This window comes from Taurulus bubalis, assembly GCF_910589615.1.
Source record: "Taurulus bubalis genome assembly, chromosome: 11".
NCBI classification, from domain to species: domain Eukaryota; kingdom Metazoa; phylum Chordata; class Actinopteri; order Perciformes; family Cottidae; genus Taurulus; species Taurulus bubalis.
Window position 1 is genome coordinate 11,376,720 of NC_136599.1, and position 25,307 is coordinate 11,402,026.

Below are 25,307 nucleotides of genomic sequence, written 5' to 3' on the forward strand. Positions count from 1 at the left end.
AACAGTATTTAAAACAGTAAATAATCCACAATATCAGTATTATATATACAGACAGAATACACATTATTAAAAAAAATATTTATATTGCACCAGTTGTAGTGATTAAAGTGACCAAAGTGATTAAAGTGTTTTTGTGGTCTACTGCAGCTCAGCTGGGTGTGCAGCCTGACAGCAGCAGGAAGGAAGGACTTGCGACAGGGGCGTCGTTAGTCCTGTTTTAGGGGGGCTTCAGCCTCCCTAAAATGTTCTTCAGCCCCCCATGCTAAACATGCTACATATGTGCATGCATTCTGGTTTGTATGTTTTCTCCACCTTCAAATTACAATCCCAATAGCCTAGCATCATATTTAATCATAGGGCACTAGGACCTTAGGGAGGCTGCTGCGCTGGCTTTCTCACTGGCTTTCTCACTGCCCAAGTAAGTAACGTCTCTCATCAACCACAGCAGGATTATACAAGGAGTTTAGCTCCAAGTAAACTATACCAAGAAGTTTAGCACAAAGTAAACTATACCAAGGAGTTTAGCTTAAAGTAAACTATACCAAGGAGTTTAGCACAAAGTAAACTATACCAAGGAGTTTAGCTTAAAGTAAACTATACCAAGGAGTTTAGCACAAAGTAAACTATACCAAGGAGTTTAGCTTAAAGTAAACTATACCAAGGAGTTTAGCACAAAGTAAACTATACCAAGGAGTTTAGCTTAAAGTAAACTATACCAAGGAGTTTAGCTTAAAGTAAACTATACCAAGAAGTTTAGCTCAAAGTAAACTATACCAAGGAGTTTAGCTCAAAGTAAATGATGCATGGGGTGAATGTAAGTACCAGTACAGGTAGTTGCAGAATGTGGCTATCTGTAGTTGTTAATGATGGTTACCTGCTTACATTTAGATTTACTTGGTGCAAATCAAAGGGAATACTGTGGTGGGCTATGTTAACACTAAGCTAGCCATTTTTGTGTATTTCTTTTATCTGCCTCTAATGCTTCCTGGATCTTGTCCGATAGTGTTTTTCTCTGTACATTGCAATCCTAGTTTGATTTGATTATAGTGAATGTGTTGGGTACCTTCCACTTCAGCCCATCATACAATATTTATCATTCCATAATCAAGATGTATTTGAAATGTGTTTTTTTATTCATTTCTTCTTCTATTAAATGGTATATAAGACACTTTATCTCAGTGATAGTGTCCAAATGAGCGTAAAATATCACTAGTTTGTAAAAACTACACGGACAACAAAATAGATATATAATAAATATTATTCCCTTCTGCTCAAAAACAAAAGTTACTAAAATCTCCATCCCTTGGATTTGGGAGTGACGTGGATATGAAAGCTAGTTTATCCGTCTTTCCTTTACAAGCAGGAAAGTATTTCTCTCTCGTTATTTGAGAAAAGTTCATATTTGTGTTCACTATGACCCTGAAATTCTGTCTCTTCTGTTATCATGTACTGAATGAATGCAAGCAATACTACAGAGCAAAATGACACTCTTTCTGATTGAACCAATCAATGAACTGTCTGAAACAATGGACATGTAATGTAATATAATATCTGTGGCCCCAAATGGGCCCCAAAAAGAATTGCACACATACCAATTCCCTAGGGACTAAGCCCCCCCTTATCTTGAATCCTAGAAACGCCCCTGACTTGCGGTACCTCTCCTTCACACACCAGGGATGAATCAGCCGGTGGCTTAAGGAACTATGCAGAGCTGCCAGAGTGTCCTGCATGGGGTGGCAGGTGTTGTTCATCAGGGATGAGAGCTTAGCCATCACCCTCCTGTCTCCCACTACCTCCACTGTATCCAATGGACACCCCAGCACACTGCTGGCCTTCTTTACCAGCTTGTTCAGTCTCCTCCCGTCAGCCGCCGTGATGCTGCTGCTCCAGAAGACCACAATAGCTGATGCCACCACAGAGTCAAAGAAGGTCTTCGGGAGTGCTTCCTGCACTCCAAAAGACCTCAGTCTCATCAGCAGAAAGAGTCGGACTCGGCTCTGTCCCTTTTTATAGAGTGCATGAGTGTAATCAGTCCAGTCCAGTGTGTTGTTCAAGTGAACACCCAGGTAGTTTAATTCATAACAAAGCATCATGTTGTACATGCTCTTTGTGTGGTTTGTATGCAACAATCTTAATTGCAAAGTAACTAAAGCTAAGAAGCACAATATTCTCCTCCAAAATATAGTAGAATGTCACATTAATAGTTAAGTACAGTACATTCCAGGGCGATGCCCGCTTCAACAAGCGTTAAAACACCCGTTGACTGCACAGACCTGGCAACCCATCCACGTCGTCATTTCCGAAGTTGAAGAAAAGGGTTCGCACGTTTTGCTTCCTCTTAGCGCCCGATTACACACACATACGGTTGTTTGGGCGCCTCTTCAACTGCTCGTCGTTTGCATTGCGATAGACGTCCGTTAAAGCTGCAATGACACATTTCACCTCGAGGGAAGCACTACTTAAAACAGTTGCGTTGATTCGCAGCAATTAGGGACAAAAGTGAGCGAGGGGACGTTTGGTAGACACACCGACTGGGAGACCGTAGCAACACGTTAACGTTACACCAAAATGGCAACCCCCTATGGCACAGATGAATCTGGTAAGGACTGATGCATGTGTCCGACCTTTTATCTAACTGAAACAGAACCCACTGCGTTACATAAAGCGACTACAACCACGTCTGTTTGTCTATTTACGGCTTTTTGAAACACCGGAATGCTTTACGGTGTTTTTGATTCAGACGTTTTCTTTAGCAGCTAGCGTTAGCTGATGCTAGCTGAGACGGTTAGCTAGCTAGCGCACTTCATTAGCTAGTTGGTGACACTGTGAGATATATATATATATATATATATATATATATGCTCTTGTGCCAATAAAACGTTGAATGTGTTTCTTAATCATATTTAGAGATACAGGGGATTCAATCAGCCGCGGTATCTTGTATATAACAACCTGACACACGAGCTAGCTAACATGAGCTACTTAGACCTTTCTCCTGTAATCGTCAGTGGCCAGTGAGTTCATGTTGCGATCAAAGTAACGTTAACTTATAACTATCACGATGTGTTATTCACAGCACCAGTATTAACGCGCAACTTTTTGGTATGTGTGAGAAAATAATTTCTATACATAAGTTATCACTTTTGGTCTATTGAGAAAGTAGCACTAAGAATAGTTGCTAACCTGAATTGTTATGTTGGTTAAAAAAAAAGTATTCAAACTATTACTTACTGCATTAATTAGGAGAGAACACGAGTATATGGTTTTAGATCAAACTTGATATTCATAAATGAGAAACATTTAATGTTTTATGTAATTTATTAAACCAGGGTAATCCCATTGACAATAAATATCTCCTACACAAGGGGGCCATGCTTAATAAAATGGCAGTATACATTGAAAACACATACATTTCACTGAAGACAACAGACTTAATACAAACTATAAAATTGCATCACCCGAAACATTTTCATTCCATGTTAGGACAAGTGGATTCAGAGCTCAAATTGTAAGCCCACAGCTTACCGGTTGAATTAATGGTCTGCTGGCTCAACATATTCAGTTTTATTCATGCAAATATATTGGAACTATCTAAAAAAGACTGCGTTGAGATTTAGCATGCATTTCTTGCATAGTCTTTTATCTAACATTTATATCTGCAGTACACCGTTGAGACACATGAGGGAGCCTGAATGTTCATAATGTTCTAATAACTGTATTCTACTTATAACATTGACTCTTATATTAAAGGCTACCGTACATTCTGTTTGTTTTACTGATGGGAGGAAATTAAAAGAATGTGATAGCCCGTTAACTCTCAAGTCTCATTTATGATGTATCTAATCAATGTATGTTTTCGAAATGGCTGATTAATCTTTTCAAGATGATGTGGAAATGGCAGGAGAGAATGTTCAAGAATGTTCATTAACACAAAATTTGCTCTTCTCACAATTTATAGATGAGGCCTTTTGTGAATTAGGTAACGATGGTTTTTCATTTAAAAAAAAAAAAAAAGAATCTCCAGAAAAATGGGTTGGAAACATTTTTTCTAAAATGTTGTACCTGTTTCTCTTCAGGGAAATTTATTGCTGCCACTCAGCGACCTGATGGAACATGGAGGAAGCCGAGGCGGGTGAGGGATGGTTATACTCCACAGGAAGAAGTACCAGTGTAAGTGTAGCTCTAATTTCCCTACGGTTGTACATTTAGATCATAATCTTATTATGAAAGTAGCAGGGGGTTGAACAAACAGGGACGTTCTGATCAGAGGTGGGTGGTATTGAGATATATTTACTCCATTACATGTACTCAAGTAACTTTATTTGAGTAAATTGTACTTGTCAGAGTAGTTTTAATGCTGCATACTTTGTAGTTATTTTTATGCCTACTTTTACCTGTACATGAGTACTTGTCTGTGCAAAGTACTGTTACTTTTACTTGAGGAGTAGTATTAATTGTTGGCTACTTCCGCCACTGGCCCTAATAGACCTTGAATGTGCGGATAATCATTAAAAATGAGTGTGAAGACATTTTCAACCTTTTTAAAAAAAAAAAAAAAAAGTAAGCTTATTTTTCTTGCTGTTTCAGCTATGAAAACAAATTTGTGAAGTTTTTCAAGAGCAAACCAGACCTGCCACCTGGGATGAGTCCGTCCGAGGGGGCTCCGACAAAGCAGCAAAAGATTCCCGGTTGCGGGGACAATGACGGCCTCTCAAAGTCTGCCAAACGCAACATGAAACGTAAAGAAAAACGAAAACAGCAGGGGGACGTGGATGTGGATCTGGACTCGGTGAGCGACGCCGTCGAGAATGTGTCTATTTCAGAGAGCGCCGTGTCTTCAACCAAGACGGCGGTGCCGGTTTCTGTCTCGTCTCCAAATGATTCCTCAGCAGAAGCAGATGAAAAGGCCAAGAAGATCAAAAACCTGAAAAAGAAGCTGCGGCAAGTTGAGGAATTGAAACAAAAAGTGGACTCAGGGGAAATAACAGAGCCAACAAAGGATCAGTTGGAAAAACTGCTTCGAATTAAGGCCTTACGGGATGAGTTACAGCAGCTTGAGCGCGATTCTTGAAGCAATAAAGGGAAGCAGAAGAGTCGGACAGACTAAATGTACAAACTACATACTGGTAGACAGGGAAGGGACCTTTGCAGCTTTGTGATCATGGCTTCATTAAACATTATTCTACCTATTTGTTATTCATCATGAACTCTGGACGTGAACACACTCCCAGCGGCTTTCAAGCAGAGAATGACAGGAAGTCCTCGTAGCAGGCACCATATCTTCAGAACTGATGAGCCTGTTTTCTAGTTGCAACTCTCCATAACAATGTGACTCCTGCTCATACACTTGTATAGGCTAGGCCACTCATTTATTAATATCTTTTTAAGGCGTCATTGTATATTGCTTTGTCTGTCCTTTTCCATTTTGTACCTTTCATAGCATCAGGTATTACTGACGCATACAATATTTTCTGTGAAAGAGAATATAGTTTGACTTTTTTTTTTTTTTTTGTCAATGATTGTAGTTGCACTACAGTCATTACATTAAAACCACATGCTGCGTCAAATGTTTATCTCTTGTTGTTTTTAGTGGTGGAGTGAACAGCAAGTTTTGTTTTGAAAGGCCGGATGTAAAACAACTCTATATTTTGTCATTGATATTTTGGAAACAATTAAGCATTTAGATAATGCTGCTGTTAATATTGTATATTTTTCCATTTGTCAACAAATCCCATAAAATTAATTGATTGATCCCACCAATCCTACCTCTGTAGCCAAGGCCAGATGGAGTTTATTCCTCTGTGCCATCGAGCTCCATTGTTAAAACTAATGAAATACATCAATGAGCCACTGTTGCACTAGGTGACAGTTCCTTTATTACAATGAACATGGACACTGTTAGTTTGTGTTGGTCTCACATACACCGCCTTACTTCCGTAAATACTTTAAGCACCACATTTGTATTAATTTGAATATAAATACACTATTAACTCATGTTAAAGCTACAGTGCCCAGCTGTTTTAGAAAATGAGAGCTTTGACCAGATCTTTCTTTTTCAATATCAATGTGAACCACCTCCTTTTTGTTGGTGCATTGCATTGTAAGCATATTTAAAAATCCCAAATCCTAACGAGGGCAATTAGTTGAAAACTAAAAGATGCCCTCTGTTGAAGAGAAATCAGGGATTGTCTAGTGTTTTTAGCATTAAAATGTAATCTGTGGTTAAAGAAACTGTTATTGTTCGAGTCTCTTTTCCATCTGTCCTCTCACTATTGATGAGCTGTATCACTCGGTGTTCAAGGAGGCGTTTTCTGTCTACAGTCAGAGGACGATTTGTAGCGATGGTTACATGGGGGCATCATTGTTGTCCTTAAATGCATTTTCTATATGTGAACAATATCATTAGTGTTGTCATGGAGGAAGTGTGGTTAGTTGTTTTCCTCATAGAGCTGCAACCATGGAGTGAAAACATGTCAAGATTTATGTGGAATGTTATACATGTTTCACTAACATAAAGCTATATTTCTGGTACATCACACTTTAATTCATGTCGTCTGGAAAATAATTTACAGACCAAGTATTGCATCTTAATTTAAACAGCTTTCATGGAACTGGGGTTTTCTTTTACCACCGTGACGTCAGTGGTTATTATTAATCTCCTTCCATAGATAGTGGGTAGATAATCTGCATTTTAGAGTTAATACATATGTACATATATTTGCTTCGTTTGACGTAAATAAAATTACTCTGAAGTTATTTTTAAACACAAATGGCTCTAAATCATGATGTGAGAAGCCGTGATCATGCTCTTAGTGTCTAAAATATATATTGGTTTCAATAATAAAATTCAATAATAATGAATAGAAAGCGACAAAGCTGATCCGGTAACTATTTACCATTTTAGCTTTGAACTATTTTCGTTCTTATAACACCCTTTAACACGCTTATAACACATTTAGGTCTGTGGATTCTCTTGAGTATCCAGGTCATGATATCTGGAAAGAGATTTTGCTGTTGAGTTTAAAAAAATAATGATTTATGGCACTTAAATCACTGACTTCAAAACTGGTATCTGAAACAGAAATATATATAAGTTTAAAAGTAAAATTTGGAATGCTACTGCACTTGGATTATGGAAACAAAAATGTTTTTGTGGTATTGGTACTATATATATATATATATATATATATATATATATATATATATATATATGTGTATACTGTAAAAATACAAACCTAAAAATATCAGGAAAACTAAATGTAGCCACTCTAAATGTAGCCAGGCGATGATGGAAGACTCTTTCAATAAAAAAAACTCTTAAATATTGAGTCATGGGTGGGTAACTGCATTCATATTACACATTCAGATTTAAATTGTTACTTCAGCGGTGCTTTGAAAATGTGTGTAGAAAGAGACCGAAATGTTTCCTGATTGACAGGTTACCGGCGCAAGAAGATGCTGACCTACTGCATCTATAGTTACAACCCTGACTTGGGTCAGGGAAAGACCCGTTTGGCCATCAAAAGTGCATTTAAGTACTGGAGCGACGTGTCCCCTTTAAGGTTCAAGGAGCTGCAGCGAGAGCAGACATCAAAATCTCCTTTCACAAATAAGACAAAACATGTCCAGTTCCTCCAGACCTCCGGCTCCAACCTGAGGGTTGTTGCAGCCCACGAGATTGGCCACGCTCTCGGCCTGGGCCACTCACAAGACTACAGCGCACTGATGGGACCTATTTACAACGGATACCGCTCAGACTTCAATCTTCTTCCGGATGACATTCAAGGGGTCCAGGCTTTATACGGTAACATACGAACAGTGTCAGAGTGAGTGCGACTTTTTTAAGTACAATTAATGTAATGTGCAGTGTTGTTCCGTTTCAGGAAAGCCAGAGAAGACTCCTCTGTCCAGAAAGCCAAGTCAGTTGGTGCAAGGTGTTATTCCAGATCTTTGCAAGGCCACTGTGGATGCAGTAATGTTGGGTAGAGAGGCAATGATGCTGTCTCACTGCACTCAAATTTTGTACAAAAAAAACATTAAACATGTCTCTGTACTTTGTCTAACAACAGATATTCGTTGAAATCTACTTGCAGCTACGTGTTCTCCTGCATTTGGTCCCTGCAGGTCCTCTGCGTAAGACATGTGTCTTCAGGGGTCAGTATGTGTGGATGCTGTCCAGCTCTGGCTACAACACTCCCGTCCTGATCTCTGCGCTGTGGAAAGATCTGCCAGGGAGTCTAAATGCAGCTGTTCAGTCTCAGCGGACCAGCAAATCCTATCTCCTGAAAGATGGATTCATTTAATTGTTAAAAAAAATAAAACATTTTGAAATTACAGTGTTGAAAGAATAGCTTTCTTGTCTCCCCATGTGCTCTCATAGAGGACAAAGTTAGGAGATACTCAGGTTTCAAACTGGACCACGGCTTCCCCAAATGCTTGGCCAACATCCCCGCTAATATTGACTCAGCCTTTTACTTCAATAAGAGCAAAAAAAATACCTTTCTGAAAGCAAGTGCAAAACACAATATTTTCTTCAATCTATTTTGAGAATTTTTGTTGAAAGTTTCTTTAATTTTCCAGTGAATAATTTCTTTGTTTTTTCAGGGCTCTGGATACTAGATGTGGAATGAAGTTGGCCCGACAGACTTCAGTTCATATCCCAAACCTATTGGACAACTCTTCCACATATATACTTGTTTAAAGGCTCCCAGTACTGGTGCATAAACCAGCACCACAGAGCAGTGAAGAAGGCCTACCCTCTGAACGCCGCCTCACACTGGATGCAGCGTGACTACTGAGCCACCAGAGGCCAACAGGGACTCAGCACAAACTCTTACCGGCACAATGATTCAGTATAAAAATAGATGCTTATTTATTTTGTGTGAGGAGTTTTTAGTGACAGAGTCTGCATGAAATCAACAACAAAATAGATATTAGCATGTTCTTTTGCTTCTTTTGTTGTTTATATTCTTATTTTGAAAGAAGTTATTAACATACATGCAGTGTAATAAGACAAGCTTAGACTTGTGATGTTGTTATCCACGTATTAGGCATCTACAGTATGTAATAGTCCTGATATAATCCTGAAACTATTATGAAATTGTATTTTATGCACAGGACATTTTTCTCAGCAGACATTAATGAAGGCTTTGTTCTGTACAAGTATCCTAGTTGTTTGCATAATTATTAAGTTGTTTTTTATTAATTGTATAAGATATTTTAGGATGCCTTTTTGACATCTGGCCAGGGACACAAGACGGAAATGAGCCATTGCAGCTATCTCTGGCTAATTTACAGTTCTTTTCCAATAAAGTAATCAAATAAAAATACTTGTTTCACTTCTGTTCGACTTCAACCTCAGAAAGTAAGAGGAAACAGCTGTGTGGGTGTGACAGCTAATGTTAGCTTATGTTAGCAAACTGGGTATTGTTGAGTAACTGCCATTATTGACTCCTCTCTACTTTTGCACAATATGTTTTTTTTATTTATTTGCCATTTACCACTATCTGGAAAAGGCGAATTGGCACTTTTGACCACAGTTGCTGTTATCTTTGTTGTTGTTTTGTTTTTTTACATATGTTTGCTTTAACAGACATTAATTAAAGACAATACACTAAAACAGCATACAATCAAGCTGTCCCATTCCTTTCAAATCACTAGTTTATTGGTTGTTTGTCCAAACATTGCCAATTTTTCGGATGTAATTGAATTGCATACATAACTTTGTTGTTTATAACTGTAATAATTTAACTTCAACCTACAACACAATCATATCTGGAGACATGGTACATCGTATTTGAAGAATAAAATGTGTTTTATTGCATCCTGTGAAAGAAAACAGCTTAACAAAGTGTCTGTGAGATAAAACGCTTCAAAGCAAGCAATGATCACAGTCTGATAACGGTATGTTGTGTTGTCATTATTCTGGGGATGATCTCCAAGGATCTAAAATCTCTCCATGTGCATTATGATTATCTGAAGAAGCTGGTTAAAGATTCACACTGGCAGTCGAATGTATAATTATCGGCAACACGTAATAGATTCATTAAATAGGTGCAGGTTACATCTGATGCAGTGTTCCTTCAGACTGCATAGACAGGTGAGGCCGCAGTCAGAGGCACCATTGAGCCCGTCTCAAAGTCAAAGTCAATTAGAGTATGTGTGAAGTTGCTGACGCTGCTGGTGGAGGAGCCCGTTTCCATCTGGCGCTCCTGAAGGCTCTGGAGATAACTCTGAAAGCCAGACAGGAGAACGACATGTTATGTCATGTTACATGACATTGTACTGACCAGCTACAGTTATTTTACATGATGAGGCTTTTTCCTCATGCAATCAGAAGGAACTGAGAACATTTGACCTCATCCAAGAATATTTTTGTATTTCTCTTCATAGTTTTCGTGAGGTGGGCTTGTACGAGTGTGCCACTGTGGATTCAGCAAATGCTCCTAACATCAGATAACTGATACATGATGAATGCCACCTGTGTGTAAAAGAGCATGTGTTCATGAGGAAAGTATAGTAGCATAATTAACGCCCACATATGCCTCAAAACGAAGTCCTGCTTTCAAAGATCCATAAAGAAACATGTATAATCTTTAACAGTGTCAGAAGCAGTTTTAAGGTACCGGCTAAAGCCGAGGAATGGGAAAAAAATAATGAATGCTGTTAATGTCACCTGAGGGTCGTACTGTCAGTGAAATAAAGAAGAAACGGTTAGATATGAAAAAGTTCTCGCCATAGCAAGGTGATTGATGAGTGCAACGGGAGGGGGGAAGGGGGGGTCAAATAATTTGAGTTGTTTAGCAGTTTGAGATGTTTATATTAATGTTGCAGTGTTATACAATAGCATCAATAGCCCATTTAAACTAATGGTGATATTGTTAGGCTATTTGAAGAAATGTTTAATTATAGTAGCTTATAATTTGCCTCTCTGAAAAAGTGACAGCTGAACGATTAATTTGAATCTCTGGCACTTACTGGCGCCAGGACGTCCCCAGCGTAGCGTTTCAGTGGTGGAGGCCTGCGCCGACGATGTGGTTGAGGTCTTCTCCTTAACTCTCTATATTTGTGCTTCTTAACATGTTTCTTGTGTTTTTTGTACGCAGCTGGGAAGCATCCAAAGGGGATTAAAAAAAGTTAAGGAAATCATGAGTATTTAACTTCACAGAAGGAGGGTTTGAGCACATATTCAACAACAGTAAGTGCAGATTGAATTAAACTCACCTTCTGTGTGTGATACTCCTTTGGCAGTAAACCCCCACTGCACCAACACACCTATCAGACCCACAATAGGCCAGATCGCAGCGATCGCCCAGTTAAACCAGCAGAGTGGACTTGGGGCAACTTGGCTAAACAGATCATACACCTGATCTGGCAGCATAAACGTCCCCACCAGGTAATCCACACACAGCATCACGGCGGTGGCCCCAAACACAGATGTGTAGATGATGGTGAACAGTTTCTGCCACAGGAGAGTGAAGAGAGCAGCGACGATGCTGGCAGCCAGCACAACAGCGAGAGGCATCCAGACTGGAGTAAGGCTGTGAAACTGTCCGATGACCACCAGGACACCGAGGGAGAGCAGGCTGCCCAGCTGCAGCCCGCTGAGGAGGAGTCCCATTGTGGACACCAGCATGGTCATCAGCCCGCAGAGCACACCCACGCCAAGGCCGATCCCTGCCTTTGTCTCTGACCCCAGCTGGGTGTCCAACCGGGGCTCCTTGTGGTACAACAAGGGAATGGTTGTCGCGCCAAACATGAAGCCAGAGAAGAACATGACCATCTTGAAGCAACGGTATCCTAAAAAGTGGAATAAAAACAAGGTTGATTTTAAAAACAAGTGCTGCAAGCAGAGCCACACTGACTTGTTAAAGGTACAGTCTTAGACAGACTAGAGACTGGCCAATCATATTGTAGCAACCGGCTCTTTTCAATGAACTGAACTCATGCAATCGTTTCAGTTCTTTTTCATTTTCATACAGTTTTTTGGTGATTCCGGTCTAGTTGTGGTTAAACGTTGTGTAAAAGTGATACTCGTTACCCGGAAAAGTTGGAAGGAGATCACGTTGGTCACATTTCTACGTAACTCTCTATATTTAAACCTGTGGAGCTAACATTAGCAGAGTAAGTTCATTGACTGCCGTTAGCACTTCTATGCTACTTTTGTTTTTTTTGCCAGAAATGTGATAGTATCAGCAGGGAGTGCAGTTAGAGGCCGTTTAGGCTCTGTGGTGCTCTGACAGCTTGACAGAGTAGGATGTAGTTCTCTTACATGCTTAACACACAGGAAAAGTTTCAGTAGGTCGCAATCTGCCACCTCATGGCTAGATAACGCCAAATCCTGGACACTGGACCTTTAAATTTCACTTCATCGAGAAAACACAATTAATAGCCTTCAAAATAAAGCCACTCCATGTCAATAAAGTCATGTTTCAATGCTTACTATTTGCATACATCCCACTGAATGAATGGAATGCAATATTTCTGTAGCTTACTATGTTTTAATTGATTTAAATATTTGAAATAACGAAGGTTTGGTGTCATCAATAATCCTTATTGTGTGAATGTCAATGATCATCTATATTTATACAGAAAATTCCAATAAATAAATGACTCCAGATCATTTAATACACTGATTTATGCACATTTCACATTTTGAAGGGAATTAGCATGCAAACGAAGTTACATTTTAACATAATTATTTGATAGGTTTTTCATTTTAACCACCATGATTACAATTCAGTGATAAACGTAACAGTGTGAGGATATTTGTGAAATTTTGTAATATTGCATTTTGCACCTTGCTGCTTGTAACTCTCTTGTAGCAATTGAGCCAAAGCAATTTTAAAACCAAAGCAAAGTAAAGAAAGGGAGGAAAGTACAGCCTGCTTTTAGTTTGATAATGCATTTGCTTAATGAAACTTTTTTTTTTTTTAACTTTTAGTGTTGAATTTATTCTGAATGTCCTCACTGGTCGACATGGAAATGCTCAAACATTGAGGAACAGTACTTTCACTGGTTTCTTCACTTTTAACGGAAATCTCACTGAGCTTCTTGGAAGACCCTGCCGATGTTGATGGGTCAAATATTGCAGTGAATTTGTTCCAGTATTCATGTCCAGCTCCGACATCTTTCATTCATATTTTTTATGGGAGGCACATCAGTTCTCAGAGCTTTGACATCATACTCATGCTTTCCCGTGCACTACTGAAACTGCTGTTTTTCTCCAAATGATTAATTATTTACAGTCATAAAATTCCTCATGGGCAATACTGTGATAGTTACTGGGAACACCGACTTTGGCAGCATGTATGTTTGCATAAGCATCACATGTTTTAGGTCCATAGGACACACTTCTCCTAGTCAGTTTGTCCACATATTTTCTCAGTGAAAACAAGGGAAAGCTATATTGAACTCTTTTGCCTCATATTGCGTTTTTTGGTGGTGGTGATTAAATCTCCCTCACAGCATTAGTCAAATTTAGTGTTACAAACCACCCTTATATATGGATACAAAAAAATACAACATCAGAACTAACATTATGAAACACTGAGATGCTGAACAGTGCAACAGGTGGCATTTCATCAGTGCCGCCTGTCAAATTCCCATCTGTCTTTTCCAGCTTTGTGCTTATCCACCTTAAAACCCAAACAGCTTTCCGACACCTACGAATGCAGGTTTAAGCCATCGGGTGAGTTAATGAAGTGTTTAGAGTACGAAAACAGTGACAGCAGGGACATGTTGAATTTTAAGTAGCCAATCCTTTCTGCTATAATTTGGGCACATTCACATTTAATATTAGTTCTGGGTTTCATGAATACATACCGAAAAAGGTGAAGATGAGGCCGAATGAAAGGCAAACAGAGCAGACAACAGATGAGATGACTTCATACTTGATATTAATCTCAAGGGTACATATGTTCACCTCAACCATGCCAGCTCCTGGCTCCTCAGTAATATAGAATGAAGGGACAGCCATCTTGGAGGATTACTACTTCTATTGCTTTGTACAGCTTGGTCTTTGTTCATTGAAGGAGGAAAGCCAGAACATCCTGCATGTGGTATTCAGGGAAAGAGGAAGCTCCTGAACGAAGAACTTGTACTAAACTGCTTCCTGTTGTGCACCTGCAAAAAGAGGAGAGTGTTTTTCAAGCTTCCATGGCAACATAGAGTCTGCTCTTTTCCATTTATTTTCCAGGCTGTTCACAGTTATTATCTTTAAGTCTTATGAACATCATGGGGATGTAATCCTTCAAAAATATTACTGTTATTCAATTTAAGTTATTTAATGTGAGGGAACATTGCTCTTTCTTGTGTACCAATTTCCTGTTCTGGAACCAGAGAAGGAAACCGGTGATCCCCTCTGAGTTTAACTCCTCGCTGTCCTTTTTCTTTTGTTAAAGAACGGGATGCAGATGAGGAAATTACCTCATGACTTGATGCCATCTGCATACAGGTTTATTGTTCTAAGCATGTGGTTAGGCACTTGTTTACTGAACAAATAACCAAAATGAAATAGCTCAAGAATAACACAAGATTTTCTAAGACCCAATAATGAAAATAAGTGGTGGAAGTACTCAGATCTACTAGCAACTTTTATCTGCATTTGCAAAGTTAACTGGAGACCAAAGTTACCAAATAAGTGGAGTAAAAAGCACAATAGTTGCCTCTCAATTGTAGGGGAATAGAAGTATAAAGTAGCAGAAGGTGAACATACGGTTAGTACTTCAAAATCAAGTTACTTTACATCACTGCTAACAGCTTTGCATCAATTATAATATATTTTTTACCTGAAGGAGACTAATAACTAATCATGTGTACGCACTGCTCTTATGGTAGCGACTGTCTATCTTCAGTGTTTAATACTGTAAGGACCTTATCAGCTGTTCAGGCAGATCTCCCGGTTAGCAAATGGAATTAGAGGAGCTTTAGCAGGTGAGTGATCCTCTTCTCTGTTCGTGTCAACTCTGTGTCCTCTCGTAAAGGTGAGTGTGAAACGGGGGGTTTGACATGTTTTTTGTGATATTCTACTTTTGTAAAACTTTGTTTCTGCAATAAGAGACTGTAATGATCTAAGATCAAATAATTTCTAAGAAAGAAAAAAAAAACTGAGAAATCAAAGATAAAAGCATGAAATGAAGAAATAATATTTCAGTGGCCTACCTGGATTGAGTCATATTTTCACAGAGTAAATGTGAGCTTCAGCAGAGAAACAAAAAGATTCTTCAGTGGTAGTTTGTCCAATTCATGTAAACCCAACTTGAAGCGATCGGCCAGGAGTCTGTGTTGGTCCCTCTGTGAGCTGTTGGCGAGCCTTTGCGTCCGACCTGTGCTCATGTGAACAGCTGACACCTGACTAAGAGGAGGACTATCTGCTGCCAGCGACAGTGGGCGGCTGCTTGCAAGTCCAAGGCCGAGTTCAGCCCCTTACTAACCATGATCCTAGTGGAGCCTTGACGTTGTCTTTGCATCATCACGTCTGAGCTTTATTCATTCATTCCATTCCAATTAACTTTTAATACAGGTTAAAGTTGGCTTGAGATAAAGGGATATTGTTTTGACCCCTAAAATGTTTTTTTTTTTTTTTTGCTGAGGCAGTCCTAAACAATCTCATTTAATCCCTTTGTTTTTTAGTAGGATATTTATGTGCATTATCTGTGAAGAATAACCAACTATTCTCTGTGTCATCGTTTTAGGGTTCTGAGGTTATCGGTGGTATAATGAATTGTCATGAAATGTTCTTCTTTTACCTTTTCACCTATTCATGACCAAATACCTGCAAAACTAATGACATTCCTAGCAGCCTCAGCTGTGTGTGTATATATATATATATATATATATATATATATATATATATATATATATATATATATATATATATATATATATCAGATTTGGATTCTGATGACTTATTATTCAGCCTCAAGTTACATCTTCAGATCTCACAAAAGTTGAGGCTACTTTCTAACCGAGATGATAACACATTTGTCGGGCCCAAAACAAACATTCACAATTTATATATGAACTCAATGAGGCTAAAGGTTTGTAAACGCAAAGGGGGCAATGGTGTCTAACTATCACCATAAAGTTTGTAATGAATTGAGTACTGTAGAAAAGTATCATTATTGGGCCAATTAATCGCCAGACCAGGTAGGCTCCAGGTGTGCCATGCAGCAGAGGCAGCAGTTGCATACTTAGGAAGTCTGGGAGACCAAGAGAGAGAGAGAGAGAGAGAGAGAGAGAGAGAGAGAGAGAGAGCTCATTCGGGACAAATAGTAAAAACATTTGAGCAACATTCTTAGCTTGTGAGTGACTTATATCTCATCAGAAATGTATCAGAACTGCGGAGGAGTTTGGAACTGTCAGCATCAAGCTCACATCGATGATGTTAAACTTATTCAAAGATATTTTGGACAATAAGCTGAATAATATTATGAACACACATTAACACCAGTTGGAGTGAATCCCTGAATCTGATTGAAAAATCAAATTCCCTTTAATGGATTGCTACCCCTTAAAAAAAAACTTAAATCATGCTGATAATTCAATACAGTAAGTCAGTGCAGCAGATAGTCTCTCAGTCGGTCACAGTGAAAGCACTTTGTAGGTAAACCTCACCTGTTGGGCGTAGATGACAGAAAGTAAGTGGGCTGTTCAGTAAACTGATGCATGGTACCCTAAGCCTAAAGGACGTTTGTGATTTCAAACAGAGAATGAAGAAGGCTTCGATTGACAGTGACTATATGAGCTACAGTGGTGCAAAGTAAATACGTAGATTTACTAAAATACCATAAGTACAATTTAGATTCCACTTTTACCTGTACATTTGCATGCTTCTTTATAAAACTAGTCCAATACACTCCACTATTTTACTAGCAGTAATAGCACAGCATACAGTCCTAATGTTAAGATCCTTTACTTCAATAAAGTGTATACTTCCTTTACCACTGATGGACAACGATTAAGTGACAATTATAGATAAAGTCTCAAAGCTTTGTTGGTTCAAACAATGCAAGATTATCCCAACTATGTGTATCAGTGTCCTACTTTAGCTTGACTAACCCAGATATTCACTGATGTATGATAAGCAGCTTTCATTCCAGATGCAAAAAGCGATTTTTAACCTCTAGGGGGCAGTACAATCCTAAAACAGTCACAGCTTCATGCTTTGAGGTATAGACATTTTATATAAACCGGTATTGTTTAAGTTTTGTCATTAGAGAGGCATTTCAGCAATGTTATACATTTACATTTCAATAAAGTTGGTGGACCTGTGTGTCAAAAATGAGTTCAGCAGAGTTTGAGATATCCAGAGTTTTAGCCCTTCATGTGGACCCACATCTTTCAAACTTAAAATCTTGAGTTTGTAACACAGACTTTGTACTTACTCTCTTCTTACTTTCTTCTACTTAACATTTCACAATACTGGGATATAAATGTGTGCATATTGACGAATCAAACATTAATGTTATAGGTACCATGTTGAGAAAAAAAATTTATGATTCTTTTAACACTAGTTTGAAAGCAAAATTTAAATATAATGCACCTGTAACCACGTCTAACTGTGATGTCACAAGGTACTTTCATCTTAATAGTATAATTCTATGTAGAATAGTAAGTGGATGCTTTTTGCTTGACATACATATCACTGGCTGCATCTCATGCTCAATGCACAGAATCTCCAAGAATAGCAAACCACCCTAGATAGAGAAGTAGGACGTGTGGTGGTGTGATTCTACAAAGGATCATCCTCCTTCATTTTCTGCAAGGACTTCATTTCATGTTACGCATTGACAAATAGGATATTCTATGCTGTTACCTTGGAAACAGGCATGTATCTGGTCCCTGTGCTGCGAAGCAGCTGAAAGATCTTTCTTTATGTGCATTGTAATGGCAGAAAAACAGCATGACTCTAATGTGCACTAATGTGTCACTTCTGTTTCACTGCAGAGGGGATTCTCAGTGGAGACGAGCATAAAGCCTCAAACTGAATCAGTAAAGCACAGTTACCTGTTTACTTGCTGGTGATGATTCAGAGATTTAGCAGTGACTGTGCAGAAGTCTTAATGGGTTAGACAACGGATGAAGTATCACTTCATTACCTTCGTCACTGTTGTTGCCTGCCAAGCAGAATGATCGAGCACACTTCTTTAAAATAATGTGTACGATATCCGAGGCCTTGTTGCGGATTCTGGACCAAAGAAATGCCCCCTTGAGATCTCTTCCTCCTGCACGTATAGCCACTGGGGGCAGACCTAGCCATGTACAACTGTGACATTTTAGATTATTGTCATAGTACATACATGAAATGTATTCTCTGCATTTGACCCATCCTTAGTATTAAAGAGCAGTGGGGAGCCCTGATCGGCACTCGGGGAGCAATTTAGGGTTGGGTGTCTTGCTCAGGGACACTTCGACATGTGACCCATGGGGAGGCTGGGGATCGAGCCGGCGATCTTGTGGTTGCAGGACGACCACTCATCCCCATGAGCTACAGCCTCTCTGTGAATTGAAATCATTGTTGCATTGTAAAGTTCAAATGTGTGGTTTTCAATTAAATGTCATCTCTTTGATTGCCATGACATTTGGTTCAGAAATTCTTGATCCCACAGGGTTTGAATTGAAATCACTTTGTTGATCCTTCATTTTTATCTTAACGCCATAATCAAGCCAACATTTAGAATAGTCCATTACTTTATGACCAAATACCTGCAAAACTAATGACATTCTCTTCAACCTCAGCTGTAATTGATCTTTATTGCTAATTAGCAAATGCTAACACACTGAACCAAGATGGTGCACACTTAAACACTTAAACATCAATATGTTAGCATTATCATTGTGTGTGTGTGTGTGTGTGTGTGTGTGTGTGTTTGTGTGTGTGTGTGTGTGTGTGTGTGTGTGTGTGTGTGTGTGTGTGTGTGTGTGTGTGTGTGTGTGTTAGCATGTGTCATTGCTAGTGCTTGCACTATCTCAAAGCACTGCTGCTTGAGTACAGTATACAGAGCCTCCAGCATGGCTGTAGACTCTTGTTTTATGTTTTTTTTTTGCTATTCAGAATCTTTAATTATAAGATATTTATGAGAATTCTATTCATGCTTGCATTTTTGTTCAATATCTGCATTGGTGGAATAATTATTTTGATCCTTTACTCAGGTAAAAGTAGCAAAACAACAATGGAAAATACTTGTATTTAAACTCTTAGTTATGTAAAAGTCAAAGCCAAATAGTTATTTAAGTATCAAAATAATACTAATGCAAAGTATTCCATATATTGTTATTATTATTACTTTACATTTATATACAAGGAGCATTTTAATGTGGAATCTAACTATTTAATGAATTGTTGTTCAGTTTGATCTTCACATGTTTATCATGTTTTATAAGTTGATGTGTTTTAGATGCAACATATGAATCTTTAAAGAAAGTAGGATCTATCTTATATTCTTAGTGTTTTTGTGTATCTTGAAACACTCAATGAGGCTTCCCTGATTAAATAAAGGTATACAAAACGCATCATCATCATGATCATGATTATCATCTTTCTCTCTTTATCATCATCATCATCATCATCATCATCATCATCCAGGACAATATCATTCAAGTCCATCCCAAATACCTTTATCCCATGCCTGCATCTAATGAAAAGAACACAACCAACAGCCATTGTTATATTAATATATGTTTATTTCTTCTCCATTTTTATTATCATTATGTTTCATTTTCATATTTGCAAATCTTACAGGTCCTTTGTGCATGGACCTATCATCACGGCACACACACATTGGCACAACAAGATTGTTCAGAAATAGATAAATTCTAATCACATTTTAATAGCACACAATTTCATGACTTTTGCCAGGACTAGGGAAAGACATAACAATAACAATTTAGATAATTTTTTTCCTCTACTGAAATCAGAATTTGTTGTATAATGTGCCAAAAATAAAACATAATAGTAACATGGACATTCTCAATTCTCAAATAAACAAAGCATAAATAAAAAGGAAATTAAAAACATGAGATATAACCATAAGATGTGCAGCAGTTGAATAGAGCTCTGATGAATGTGATGAGTTTTGCCATAAAGGTGCCTTTAAAGCACAACACTTCCCCTAACATGAAATAAAATAATCTCTGTCTTTAAATAAGAAACTGCTGACAATATAAAAATACATGGCATTGTACTGTAGTTCATTAAATAAACCAACAATTCATATAGAAAATATTATATTGACGTGTATAAAAATATGCCTTACAACTTTTTGAAAAGTGTAACAGCCGTAAGCTTTTTGTCTGCCACTTCAGAACACACAGTCGACCACACAATTCCAACATATGTACAAACAATCAACTAATAAGCAGTCAGAATGCCATTTCGACAAATAAAACGAACAGAAGCATCCAGGACAATATTTGTATGACTATTTTTTTCTGACTTGACATATATATAAGATACTGTAAGATTCAAGATGTACTTGATGGAAACACATAATAAAAAATAAATTAATAGAAAAGAAATGTTCTGTCAATTAGGTATGTTGATATCAGTGTATCTTTGGAGAGAGGGAGAGAGGACGGTGAGGGAGACACATTTTTCAAACGAGTGTGTCACATCACCTGCGTAACAGTATTTCAGCCCACTGAGATCAGAACAAACACAGGCAGTGTCAGCTATCCTAAAGTAAAAAGTAAAACAAAAATCTACCAGAAAGCCAGGACAATAGCCAGGGAATATAGAGATCATTCGGAGTAATACCGCTTGGATCACTGAGGCAGTTCACAGAGCATTAATGTGAGCATGCAGCATGTCACCAGACTATGCAGAGGACGCTGCTGCAACTGTTGAACATTCAGGCAGATGTTATTGTCGCTACTGCTGGACTGTGAGAGAGAGTGTGTGTGTGTGTGTGTGTGTGTGTGTGTGTGTGTGTGTGTGTGTGTGTGTGTGTGTGTGTGTGTGTGTCTGTCTGTGTCTGTGTCTGTATGTGTCTTGCTTCTAGAGAGGACATGAACATTAACTGGTGTGTTTTTTCCATAGGAAGTGGTTTATCCCTGCTACCTCCTGTGCAGGCAGTGTCTAGCACATGCTAAAGCCACCCCCTCTCCCTGTACTCCTGCTCCTCCACCACCACCACCTCCTCCTCCTCCTTCTCCTTCTCCTCCACCTTCTCCTCTTCCTCCAGGCTCAGAGCAATAGAACAGACTCATCCCTCACTCCCCATCGCATGGTAAAGTGCCATCTTCGCTGGCATGTGAGGGCACGGGCGTGCCGAGTTCATCCACACACCAGCAGTGGCCACGCTGCATGCCCTTGGAGGAGCGGCACTGTGTGAAATTAAAAGACAGAGAGGGAGATTTTGAAAGGGAATCAGGGTGGAGATGGTGAGAGAGGAAGAGAGAGAAAAAGATATGTCATCATAGCGCAGTACTGATTCTCTGAGCTCACAGCTGAGAGGCTCAGGGAAAGAGAAGTGTCAGTTATTCTCAGCCCCTATGGTCACAGACAAATCTCTGGATGCACCGAACAGAAAGCTGCAGTGGAGTGCAGCAAAGACACATTTTCACATCACATAAGAGCCAATAAAGTTCACATGTTTCATGATGTTTCACGCGACTGTACCTGCTTTTTCCTGTAGAAGCCACGAGTGTCACAGTTGGGTATATAGATGTCACGGTCAGACTGGAAGATTGTCAGCTCGAGACCCCTCAGGACAGTATTGAGCAGCTTGCGGCAGGGTGCCTGAAAACACCAACGCACAGTGTGACTTCAAACATCACTAGTGGCAAAGATAGAGGACCTGTCTTCATCTAAAGAGTGTCAGTGATGAGCTGCTATCTGCCCTCAGGTGATTGTGTTGGCAGAAATCTATTTGATTACAGCACTTGTCAATGTGAACCACAAAGCATTCCACATAGTGATGCAGCATTAGAGCCAGAAGCAGTGAATATGTATATTCATATCAGATGTCACATATTGTATAACATTACATAACCATATTGTTACACAATGCTTTGGCTTTTCAGGTCACTGAATGGTTTGTGAAAGTGACTGTGCGTTTTTGTTTCAATTTGTGAAATTAATCAGTGTCATTTTCATCAATTATGTGACCAGTGTTGTTCCCATGATGAGATACATATTAGTTAAAATGCTGCAGATCACCGAGCTCGCAAAGTGAGAAATCTGTGGCGGCAGCGGCCGACTTGAAACTTTCCTGATTCACATCATGCTCAATTAGTTCTGCCGCATAGCAGCACACACATCATGCACCATAATGCATGGCCTCAGGGCAGTGTGTGTACATGCCACTGCAACACCCCAAACAGCAGATAAGCTATGTTATTACCCTCTATAATAAAATGCAGCTCGATGTACAACCCTCTCCATCACATATGATGGGTATTAACATTATCTTATTATATAAAATGCGTTATACATCTCCGATTTTTGATTATTTAGGTGACGCGCCATCAGCATCACTTATTAAAGACTGTTGATTAATATCATGAACTTACTTTTTCAATGTCACCACTGTGTGAGGGATGGGGACCTGAGAGGAAACGACACATTGGCATGAGAATGTGACATTAAACCAGCCGTTAACATGCAAACTACAACCAATGTCACATTTTACAATATAATCTGCATATATAATATTTAGCCTATCTATCTTTACACGAGACATCACTGAGCGTCACTCATATGGGATCTATATCTGAGGTGGTCATTCAATGAGAGACCATATTTCCATCCGTATGTTTCCTTTTCAGATAGTTCATCGCAGTATCTTAGTTTGAACAGTAGATGGAGATCACTGCAATAAAAAGCAGCTTGATCAGGATGTAGGTGACACCGTGACAGTTTCACATTTATTCTAAATTCTCTCCAGAGAAGCTGACTTGTAGCACAGATCATTGGCATGCACCCTGTCATTCAGTTGAATGAAATAGATAACACTGTACAAATCATATTAACGAAGGGATGTGCATCTGCACTTATACCCTGTTGCAACCCCCAAAGACTGAATATAACCTCCTTGTCTTATGTGATTTGCCATGATTTCTTATGAACAAACCACAGTGCGTTTACAATACGACTGTAATGACAAATGCCATTTTTATCCCAGTGACTCCAGAGGCACTGCTGAGCAGTATTGGATGCTTGAGGTTGGCATATACATCTGTGGTGCACGAATGCATCCAGGCTTAAATGTCACACACTAATTGGCCTCTCTTTTTGTTGGTGAGTGACACAGCATCACATGCAATTCACAGCAATTGAGGAGACACTGTAAAGACAATTACATTTCCACTGCACTTTTTTTTTAGACTTTTTGTCTAGCCGTACCTGCAGTGTCCATGCATGTATCTGTATAGGTGCATGCATGTAAGTGTGCATACATGATTTCATGCATGTGTGTGTGTGTGTGTGTGTGTGTGTGTGTGTGTGTGTGTGTGTGTGTGTGTGTGTGCGCGCATATACAGTATCTTACCTGTTGGGTGGGGCCTCTCAGTGGGACTAGTCCTGCTGTGCTTGGCACAAATGCCCCTTCCCTGCAACAGAGCCTGGAGGGGGCTGTGCTCCCTTGGTGGGGGAACACAGCGGAGCCCTTTGGCACAGCTCAGGGTGTACACACCACAGGGCTCTCCCTGGGCCAAGACTGACGTGCTGCCGGCAACATTATGGTCCCTGGGAGGCCGACCTGCCCCCAGTGGATCCCTGCAGGAGGGACAGACCTTGAAGGGGCCCAATCGGTTTGCCCCGGTCCATGATCCGCAGTGAGCAATCAGCAACAAAACAACGGTTGTTAAGTTAGAAAGGATAGGCATTTTCTGTCCAGGTCTCAGGTTCTCCACTCTGTCACTCTCTCTCAGTTAAATTTGGCTGATGCTATTTCTGGATGTATATTTCTCCCTCACTCTCTCTCTCCCTTTCTCTCCCCTTTCCTCAGTCTTCTTCCCGTTTCTATACAGTGGCTTTCCTGGGTGCTTTGCCGGTTGAGTCCCCTGCAGTGCCAGAGGAGACAAATGGAGATCGAGGGAGACACAGCAGAGCACCAGCTTTTAAAGATCTGAAAGGCGGTGATAGAGAGTGAGGGAGAGAGTCAGGGAGAGAGAGAGAGAGAGACAGAGAGAGCATAGTTATGACACCTTCAGGGGCTGGGACTCAGAGAGAGAGAGAGAGAGAGAGAGAGAGAGAGAGAGAGAGAGAGTGAGAGAGAGAGAGAGAGAAGGAGGTGGCAGGGAGGGAGAGAGCAAGTGGGGGGTGGATTATGTTCCTTTCAGAAATGATCAAAATCTCCCCACCCTTTCCTGTTATACACTAACACATTCATCCAGTCCTTCTTCTTTCACTCATGCTTAACATTACAAATGCTTCAACAGTAGTAGTCATATTCAGCTTTTTGCACATTCTTTCAGTGTCAGAGACCTTTCTGGAATAATATTTGCCATGGTAACAAACACATGTATATGTGTGTCCATCAGCCTCGGCACTGCAATGCCATTCGCTATACAGTAGATCCACAGCCGTGTAATTTCTCCATGTTAGATTCTTTAGAGAATAGAACCCTTGACAAGCTGAGAGTTGAGTCTTATTTGTCAAATAACAGAAACACAAATATCAAAGTTTAAAGAACATTGCATTCTTGAGTGGTATGCCAAATATATCAAAGGAAAAAAATAATTAAGTCAGTGATCTTCTTAATTTATCTTACTTTATGTAGCATACACTAACCGACACTGTGCCTCAGCATAATGAAATCACTGCTGAGTCAGATATGTAATGCATTGCCTCTTTAAGGAGGCTAAACCAGTAAACTTCTATTTCAGCAGCCATAAGATATGAACGGTCCTCAGAGACTATATAACATTTTGAAGTGTGAACGCAATGAAGGATTTCACTCACCAGTTGTTTGAATTGGAAGAATAGTCATCTGGAGAATAAGGAGGAGGCGGGCTCATTTTTTTGCAGGAATGCACATCGACCAGCCAGAGCCAAATTGCTAATAATGCAATCCATCGCTCCACTCAGCCAGTTAGGACTTTCTAAACTGAAGCCATCTTCAAAAGATCACTAAGCCCTTCACCTCTACTCAACACACAACACTTGATATGTCATATCAGCTCTGTTCTGTAAGGTAGTCTGATGAATAAATACATGCAGGTTATTTGTTGTATTTTTATGAAGGATGTTGTACTAAATTATATATATATATATATATATATATATATATATATATATATATATATATATATATATAGCTGATAGAATACTTTAGTAGACTGTGAACTATTCTCCAACACCC

The 25,307-nt window shown here is 39.3% G+C and overlaps 3 protein-coding genes and 1 pseudogene across 6 annotated transcripts; 2 read left to right on the forward strand and 2 right to left on the reverse strand.

The window, feature by feature from the left end:
• The first annotated feature begins 2,419 nt into the window (after positions 1–2,419).
• Positions 2,420–6,226, forward strand: pym1 (PYM homolog 1, exon junction complex associated factor). 3 transcript variants are annotated; one of them, XM_079226700.1, is made up of 4 exons: positions 2,420–2,599; positions 3,959–3,979; positions 4,077–4,170; positions 4,588–6,226. In XM_079226700.1, exons 1-4 carry the CDS (start codon positions 2,569–2,571, stop codon positions 5,069–5,071), a joined length of 630 nt encoding a protein of 209 aa, XP_079082826.1. In that variant the 5' UTR covers positions 2,420–2,568; the 3' UTR covers positions 5,072–6,226. The 3 variants fall into 3 exon arrangements, with proteins under 3 accessions (XP_079082826.1, XP_079082827.1, XP_079082825.1); XM_079226701.1 differs by lacking the exon at positions 3,959–3,979; XM_079226699.1 differs by lacking the exon at positions 2,420–2,599 and having other exon boundaries at positions 3,971–4,170.
• Positions 6,227–7,331: 1,105 nt separating this feature from the next.
• LOC306743981 (matrix metalloproteinase-19-like) lies at positions 7,332–8,724 on the forward strand (annotated as a pseudogene). The gene is made up of 6 exons: positions 7,332–7,335; positions 7,439–7,804; positions 7,884–7,982; positions 8,125–8,289; positions 8,381–8,508; positions 8,605–8,724. The product of its transcript is annotated as a matrix metalloproteinase-19-like (transcript).
• Positions 8,725–10,082: 1,358 nt separating this feature from the next.
• On the reverse strand, positions 10,083–13,981 carry LOC306743233 (transmembrane protein 198-like; the record flags this gene model as incomplete). Its single annotated transcript, XM_079225733.1, has 4 exons — positions 13,825–13,981; positions 11,224–11,799; positions 10,978–11,105; positions 10,083–10,232 (listed from the first exon to the last, which is right to left on the reverse strand). Exons 1-4 carry the CDS (start codon positions 13,976–13,978, stop codon positions 10,083–10,085), a joined length of 1,008 nt encoding a protein of 335 aa, XP_079081859.1. The 5' UTR covers positions 13,979–13,981.
• Positions 13,982–21,213: 7,232 nt separating this feature from the next.
• LOC306743728 (insulin-like growth factor-binding protein 6) lies at positions 21,214–23,847 on the reverse strand (the record flags this gene model as incomplete). Its single annotated transcript, XM_079226276.1, has 4 exons — positions 23,493–23,847; positions 22,516–22,550; positions 21,623–21,742; positions 21,214–21,327 (listed from the first exon to the last, which is right to left on the reverse strand). Exons 1-4 carry the CDS (start codon positions 23,827–23,829, stop codon positions 21,214–21,216), a joined length of 606 nt encoding a protein of 201 aa, XP_079082402.1. The 5' UTR covers positions 23,830–23,847.
• Positions 23,848–25,307: the final 1,460 nt, after the last annotated feature.

Bases quoted from the DNA above. Each gene is read 5' to 3' on its own strand.
- pym1 (XM_079226699.1), top strand. From the start codon at position 3,986: ATGGTTTTTCATTTAAAAAAAAAAAAAAAGAATCTCCAGAAAAATGGG. The intron at 4,171-4,587 runs GTAAGTGTAGCT...TTGCTGTTTCAG, and splicing joins CCACAGGAAGAAGTACCAGT to CTATGAAAACAAATTTGTGA.